The sequence below is a fragment of the Conger conger genome, chromosome 17 (assembly GCF_963514075.1).
Source record: "Conger conger chromosome 17, fConCon1.1, whole genome shotgun sequence".
Lineage (NCBI taxonomy): Eukaryota > Metazoa > Chordata > Actinopteri > Anguilliformes > Congridae > Conger > Conger conger.
Genome location: NC_083776.1, coordinates 37,697,318 through 37,705,527, shown reverse-complemented (window position 1 = coordinate 37,705,527; position 8,210 = coordinate 37,697,318). Strand labels below are relative to the sequence as shown.

General features: G+C 44.5%; 1 protein-coding gene across 2 annotated transcripts in view; it reads left to right on the top strand.

The window, feature by feature from the left end:
* The window catches only part of LOC133116225 (glutaminase kidney isoform, mitochondrial-like), a 49,223-nt gene that overhangs the window by 36,763 nt on the left and 4,250 nt on the right, over positions 1-8,210 (top strand). The window contains exons 15-17 of one of the 2 annotated variants that reach the window (XM_061225578.1): positions 5,904-5,965; positions 6,425-6,501; positions 7,960-8,023. In XM_061225578.1, coding sequence (XP_061081562.1) covers positions 5,904-5,965; positions 6,425-6,501; positions 7,960-8,023 — 203 coding nt within the window. Of the gene's footprint in view, positions 1-2,121; positions 3,898-5,903; positions 5,966-6,424; positions 6,502-7,959; positions 8,024-8,210 lie in introns of those variants that run through there. The other variant, XM_061225579.1, reaches the window with a different exon arrangement.

Here is an 8,210-nt window from a genome sequence, read left to right as displayed (position 1 = left end):
AGAGTATAGGTCAGGCTGATGGTGTAGTAAGCTGGGAAAGACCTACAAAAATCATAGATCTCTAAATCAGTGGTCCTCACTCCTAGTCCTCACTTACCACACATTAATATCATCAACCACTTCAGATCCAAGAGACCAGGTGGCATTAGTTAACTGTGTAATTAACTGGTTTAATTGATCAGTTAAGTAACAACAACAAAAAGTAACAACAAAAGCCAGCACCCTGTGGCTCTCCAGGACCAGGAGTGAGGACCACTGCTTTTAGTGCTCGGGAGTCAGGGATATATCCGCAGAAATAATGGGAATCATGTGCATATTTACTACCACTATTAATATGTCCTGTTGAAAGACAACCCTGCCCCCTAAAGTTGGACTGTGTTATACTGCAGTGTTAGTACAAACCTGCCCCCTAAAGTTGCACAGTGTTACTGCGGTGTTAGTACAAACCTTCCCCCTAAAGTTGCACAGTGTTACTGCAGTGTTAGTACAAACCCGCCCCCTAAAATTGGGTTGTGTTACTGCAGTGTTAGTAAAAACCTGGCCCCTGAAGTTAGACTGTGTTACTGTAGTGCTAGATACTACTTGCCGGCTTCAGCTTCTTGGTGCAACATGCCAAATATCCTGCAGTGTGCTTTCATGTGTCTGTCTCCATTCTACTGAGGTCTGCGACTTTAACTGGTGGATCTTCAGGAAACTGGGGGGATGGATAACTTCAGTCCAGCTCTTTTTACTTCAGTCAATGTTCCAGAATTAGGACGGGTCTTGGCTTTACTCAGTGCAGTTATCCAGCAAACTCAGTAATCCTGCTTTGTGGGTTTTACTCAGTGCAGTTATCTGGCTAACTCAGTAATCCTGCTTTGTGGGTTTTACTCAGTGCAGTTATCTAGCTAACTCAGTAATCCTGCTTTGTGGGTTTTACTCAGTGCAGTTATCCAGCTAACTCAGTAATCCTGCTTTGTGGGTTTTAGTCAGTGCAGTTATCCAGCTAACTATTTTGCTTCATCAAACAGGGCCATGATTGCCTTCAGCAAGCTTTGTCACAACCAACCAATCCGAACCATTATTGACTGTCACATGACTGACAGCCTGTCCTGAAACTAGACAAAGTGTCTGAACATTTGCTGAAGCAAGTGGCATCTCTCCTGAGGAATGTCCCTGGTGCTACTGTACTATATGTGTGTGTGTGTGTGTGTGTGTGTGTGTGTGTATGTGTGTGTGTGTGAGTGTGAGTGTGAGTGTGAGTGTGAGTGTGAGTGTGAGTGTGTGTGTGTGTGTGTGTGTGTGTGTGTGTGTGTGTGTGTGTGAGTGTGTGTGTGTGTGAGTGTGAGTGTGTGAGTGTGAGTGTGAGTGTGAGTGTGAGTGTGAGTGTGTGTGTGTGTGTGTGTGTGTGTGTGTGAATGTGTGAGTGTGAGTGTGTGTGTGTGAGTGTGTGTGTGTGTGTGTGTGTATGTGTGTGTGAGAGTGTGAGTGTGAGTGTGAGTGTGAGTGTGAGTGTGAGTGTGTGTGTGTGTGTGTGTGTGTGTGTGTGTGTGTGTGTGTGTATGTGTGTGTGAGTTAGTGTGTGTGTGTGAGTGTGTGTGGAGATGTGTGAGTGTGAGTGTGTGTGAGTGAGTGAGTGAGTGAGTGAGTGAGTGAGTGAGTGAGTGAGTGAGTGAGTGTGTGTGTGTGTGTGAGTGTGAGTGTGAGTGTGAGTGTGAGTGTGAGTGTGAGTGTGTGTGTGTGTGTGTGTGTGTTCTGGCTTCTCTTTCAGTATTTAATTTCTAATTTGCATATCAAACTCAACGGGCAAGATTTGATGTAGCTCGCTTACAACAGGGAAGCAGGATCCTTTATGTTACCACCCTGTTCTGTAAAAAATAACAGCCTCATGCCTGTATGTACATATACAGCACAAGTAGACACTATTAGCATATACAGTATGCAGCAATTAAAACTTTTATTTTTTAAAAGTTCAATTCAATGACATCTACAGTATGCACAATTAGTTCAGCACCATCCAAATTGAATGTGTTTTGTTTTTTTTTCCACTGGAGAAATAAATGCCCTATTTACTGATACAGCTGGTCTCCTGTAAGTAAGGAAAAAAACAAAACTAACAGGTTATTCGTGTTGCTCAAACAGCAGCAACCCGTTGGACCAATGGATTACGAAAGCCTTCAGAAGGAGCTGGCTCTTAAAGAATCACTATGGAAACGGGTCAGCCCTACAGAGTGCAATGAGGACAGCTCCACCACTGTAGTCTATAGGATGGAGAGTGTCGCCGACCAAAACTAAAGGATCTGCTGACATACTGGGGGGGCGGGGGAGGTCAAGGGGGTGTCGCCCCCCCCCCCCCCCCCCCAATTATTCTTTATTTATGTGGAATATCAAGAAAAGTATTTATTTCCTGGTGGGTTGTAAAAGTCACCATGTGTATTGCTCTGTACTGCTGTATTTTTTTTTTTTGTTTTGTTGTTTTGGGGGGTACATGTGTGAAATTATCTCCTGGGTGTAACAACAGCCAGAGTGGATGGTTTTGCTTTCTGTTTTTTGTTTTCTTTCTTTTTGACGCTTTGTCATTAAAACCAAAGAGAGTGGGGGAGAGTGCTTGGCAGGCACGACAGTGCAGCAGTGTTACAGAATGTGTGTGATGGACTTGAGCTTCTTACACACACTACCTTCGTCACATTCACAGAACAAAACGTTCTTACCTGGCAGGGGACCTGTGAGTGCTTCTGAAGTGGTTGTTGAGGTTACAGTTCCTCTGGTAATATCTACTTTAATATTCATTTAGTCTATTTCTAACTGAAAATGTAGGTATTTGCTCCTTAATAAATGGTTCTGCTTTCGGGTTTCATCCACAGCAGGAAAATGCAAGTTTATTTAGAGCTGTCTGGCTTGGATAATGGCTGGAATGATATTTTTACCCGTGGGCGAAGCTCAACACCACGCCAGAAGCCCCAAAGAGAATCCGTTTTCCGTAAACACTCCATTAGCCTTTAGCAAAGCTGCTCCCCTCCTGCTTATGGGCTGGAGCAGATTCTAACGGCGCTAGTGGTGTGAGGCCTTAGATGCTAATCTGCAGTGAATAGAACCTGTTAGCATTAGCTACATTCCATGCTTCTCCCAAAAGAGTCTGCTTTCTCTCCTGCTGTATTTTTGGGACTGATGAATTTTTGAACAGAGGCCTTAGATGTTGTGCTGCTTTACATAGGAAATATTTTTCAATAGTTTGATATATTAATGTCAGACCATGCTGGAAAAAAAGGTATACGCTATTGTCTCTCCTAGCGGTATCAATGGAGTGTTGCAGTCTCTGTGATTGAATGTGATATATTTACAGCTCTTGATATTGTGTAGGCTTGCGACAGGTTTTTTTATTTTGAAAATCTGTTTACTTTTATGCTTGTACTGCTTGTATGAAGAAATGTATTTTCAGATTAGTATTTACCTCGTGTGGTACATTGCATTCAGAAGCTTACTTCACTGTGGATTCAACTGGGAAGAGTCAATCAGTCCTTAGTCATTTACACAAAGTTACCTCGTGTCAGAAGTTTTTATAGTTTTTAATTTTAAAAAGGCCTTCATACTATTGTGTTTCTTAAATGCAACTTTGGGAGGTTGACTCTATGTGTTAATGTTGATGTAACACACTAGCCATTTCAGGATAAAGAATAAAGATACCATGCCTTTGAACATCTACGAGTAACCAGATTGTTACCAAAACACAGTTGTTGTCCATAAGAGATGGTTTTTGAATGCAGTACCAGCATTTGTGTGGAAGTATTTATCACAGTGTATGTAACATGTTTCTCAATTTTGTTATATATAGGACTTTACTCTCATTTTAATTCTCTGATATTTTCCCCCTTTAACATGCATATTTTCGTATGATTAAATAAATTATTTTGAACCCTACCTTTAAGTTGGTTATGTTGTCCGTTGTATGTTTGGCTCTGTAATCTCTGTAATTTGGGTTGTAGCTACAGCTCAGTCTGTGAAGCAGATTTTCAGAAACAGAAAGCAGAAAACTGCTTTCCTGTGCATTTATTGGCCAGAAATGCACCATTAGCAGCCTAATGCTGTGTATATGAAAGGCGTCGTCTTTCTGAAAAGTGGACACACCGATTGAGGAGTCACATGACCGGGTAATGTTCTGTATGGCAGGTCATGTTTGTATGGATGCCTGGAGGAAACTTTTTGTGGAACTATATTTAGCAGAATAGAAGTGAATTGTTAGACATTGCTGTCCTGCAGTCTTACTGCAGACAAGGAGCCTGAAGCGAACGTATGCTTCATAACTCTGCCTCATAACTCTGCTTCATGCCAGTAGAGACCATCAGGACCTACAAGCGGCGGAGTTACTGAAGCAGCTCTCACATCGTTTATGCTCTATGGCTAACTCAGCCTCGCCCAAAGTGGCAGCCATTCAGATGAGGTTGTTTTCCTGAAAAATGGGAAGTTCTGCAGGCAGACATGGCTCACCTCGGCTGAGATGGTGAGGGAGAAAGTGTGATGTATTTTCGAACAGCCACCGGGCCAGGGAGGTGTGGAAATCACTGAAACTTGTGCACTGTGGCTGTTCAGCATTCAGTGGAGACATATTACAGACATACACGCACCGAATGGATCTCACTCTGCTGAAGGGAAGGGAGAGGAGAGGGAAACAGCGATTCAGCTTTGCACTTCTGTCACTGCATTTTTGCTCTCTTTATTTTGTTATTTTCCTTTTTTTTTTTTTACGGTATCTACACTATATATCAATTTTACCCCATGTATTTATTTGCATTTTAAGAGAGGCCAATTTGTCATATTTTCAAATCAAGATGAATTTTTCATGGTGTTTTTAAAAAATATATTTTTTGTATTTTTGTTGTATGTTTTTGATTGGCCCAGAGAGATTTTGTGTGAGGTGAAAGATATTTGACATTTCCAGACCACTTGCTGCCTTTACAATGGATAGTATTGGGGGCTTCACAAGCTTGTGGTTTAAAGCCGAAAAAAAGAAAAAGAAAAACTCCAAAGCAGTTTGTGTGGTGATATTATGTCTTCAGAGGTTGTATGTGTGTATATTATCAAATTATTATTCCTATTTTAAAATAGTTTAGTCATATGTTTAGTTGGAGCAATTCCCAATGGAACGTGCAGCGTGGGACTGTTGCACTTAAGTAAAGAAGAAGGAAAAAATTACAACATTTATGTTTATAATTGTGAATACATGAATATTCAAATGTCCAGCCTCTGCACACATAACATCAATTCAACCTCTGTATCTCACCAGTCTTCGCTGGTTTAGATACAGTATGTGGCAAAAAGTGCAAATAAGTTTCACAGCCTCCCAGTGGCCATCCCACTGTATGACACTGACTCTGGTAACAGTGTACAATGGGCTGATATGATGCTAAGAATCTAGTTATTTTTTAACGGTCTTTTTCATATAGAGTGAGAAAAAAGACCAGACTTTATATATTCTTATATGTTTATATATTTATAGATAGATTTTTCTGGCAAGACCTTTCCCGATACCATCTCTTTCAGTCATCTTGTAGAATGTGTCTGAAATCAGTCTGTAAAGAGCCCCTGCTTTACTGTAGCTGAGGTGAGACCTGGGAGTGAAGACGTTTCCTTACGTTAGTCTGGCCTTCTCATAACAGTGGAGCTTTAATTGCTTCTATTCTGAGAAACATACAGACATAAATCATCACTGGAGAACCTACAGGGGGACATTTAATGAATGTTTGTTGGTTTATTGTGTTTTCATAACTAAACATTACGTTTTTGTACGTTTTTTATTTGTTGTGTGTTTCTGAGTGGGCCCTGAGGGCCGGGGACCTGGCTCTGGATCAGCCTGGCCTTGTGATTCCCAGCCGCTTCCTCTTTGTCACGGCAGCCATTCCCCAAACGGCTCTTGTGTCTCCCTTCAGGTGAAGTCAGTGATCAACCTGCTGTTCGCCGCCTACACGGGGGACGTGTCCGCCCTGCGCAGGTATGGAGCACTTCATAACCCTGGGATCAGCATGAGTGACAGGAAGCCCACAGCACAGGCTGCCACTGCATTGGGACACTCACACTGACAAATACACATACTGACACACACTCTCATATGTGCATGTACAGGCTAGCCAGTAACCTGCCAGTAATAAGCTGACTGTGTGTCCCCTGTAGGTTTGGGCTGACTGTGTGTCCCCTGTAGGTTTGGGCTGACTGTGTGTCCCCTGTAGGTTTGGGCTGACTGTGTGTCCCCTGTAGGTTTGGGCTGACTGTGTGTCCCCTGTAGGTTTGGGCTGACTGTGTGTCCCCTGTAGGTTTGGGCTGACTGTGTGTCCCCTGTAGGTTTGGGCTGACTGTGTGTCCCCTGTAGGTTTGGGCTGACTGTGTGTCCCCTGTAGGTTTGGGCTGACTGTGTGTCCCCTGTAGGTTTGGGCTGACTATTTGTCCCCTGTAGGTTTGCACTGTCCTCCATGGACATGGAGCAGAGGGACTACGACTCCAGGACTGCGCTTCACGTCGCTGCAGCTGAAGGTATCTCTGGGTTACACTCTCTACACAGCATTAGACAGGCCACAGGGCAGGAATACCGGGCTGGGTTAAGAGGCCACATGCCTGGAATACCGGGCTGGGTTAAGAGGCCACATGCCTGGAATACCGGGCTGGGTTAAGAGGCCACATGCCTGGAATACCGGGCTGGGTTAAGAGGCCACATGCCTGGAATACCGGGCTGGGTTAAGAGGCCACATGCCTGGAATACCGGGCTGGGTTAAGAGGCCACAGGGCAGGAATACCGGGCTGGGTTAAGAGGCCACATTCCTGGAATACCGGGCTGGGTTAAGAGGCCACATGGCAGGAATACTGGGCTGGGTTAAGAGGCCACAGAGCAGGAATACCAGGCTGGGTTAGAAAGGCCACGCAGCGGGAATACCAGGTTGGGTTAAAAGTCCAAATGGCAGGATGACTGAGCTGGGGTAGGGAGGCCACCCATCCATTCTCTAGCTGCTTAATCCAGGGTCATTGTGGCAACAGGGCACACAGAGATGTCCCGCTCCCCAGTGACCAAGCCAGGAAATATAATCCCTCCAGCATGTCCTGAGTCTGCCCCTGGGTCTGTTCCCTGGGTCTGTTCCCTGGGTCTGTTCCCTGGGTCTGTTCCCTGGGTCTGTTCCCTGGGTCTGTTCCCTGAGTCTGTTCCCTGGGTCTGTTCCCTGGTGGACATGCCTGGAACACCTCCATAGGGAGGTGCCCTGGCAGCGTCTCAGGTGCCCAAACCACATCACCTGACTCCTCTCAGTGAGGTCCTCCCCAATGGGTGAGCTCCTCAACCTTTCAAGAGGAGTAAGCCTTGCCTCCCGGCGGGGAATCTCCATTTCAGCCTCTTGTACTCGCAATCTCACTTTCTTGGTCACATCCCCTATGGAGGTCAGAACAGCAGAGTGGGTAGGGATGGAGTTGTATGTCGGATTTATGAGTTCTGACAATATCCCCAGTTGAGGTCATAGTTTCACCATCTTTGCAGAGAGTAGCCTGGACGATGTCCTATTTTCTGCTCCTGAGATGCTGAATGGTTGGGGTTGGTACCCAACATGATCCCATGTAGTTTGTTTGGGTTGAACCCATATCAGATATGTGGGCGTTTCTATGTTCCAGTGTCTGTCCTGTGTGTTGTATCTATGTTCCAGTATCTTTTCTGTGTGCTGTATCTATGTTCCAGTGTCTGTCCTGTGTGCTGTATCTATGTTCCAGTGTCTGTCCTGTGCTTTATCTATGTTCCAGTGTCTGTCCTGTGTGCTGTATCTATGTTCCAGTGTCTGTCCTGTGTGCTGTATCTATGTTCCAGTATCTTTTCTGTGTGCTGTATCTATGTTCCAGTGTCTGTCCTGTGCTGTATCTATGTTCCAGTGTCTGTCCTGTGCTGTATCTATGTTCCAGTGTCTGTCCTGTGTGCTGTATCTATGTTCCAGTATCTTTTCTGTGTGCTGTTTCTAGGACATGCGGAAGTGGTTCGTTTCCTGTTGGAGGCCTGCAAGGTGAACCCTGTACCCAGAGACAGGTCAGCTGATTCATATAACGCTCAGTCACACAGTACATGTTACGCATTCTGTTTCCTGTCAGCAAGGTGATAGACTTTCAGATCCAGGCAGTTTAAGAAACCTGTGCAATCAAATTATGTTTCCAATGAACCCACATAAACTATGATATCGATATTCTTATATTGCCCACTAAAATATGTTTTGGAT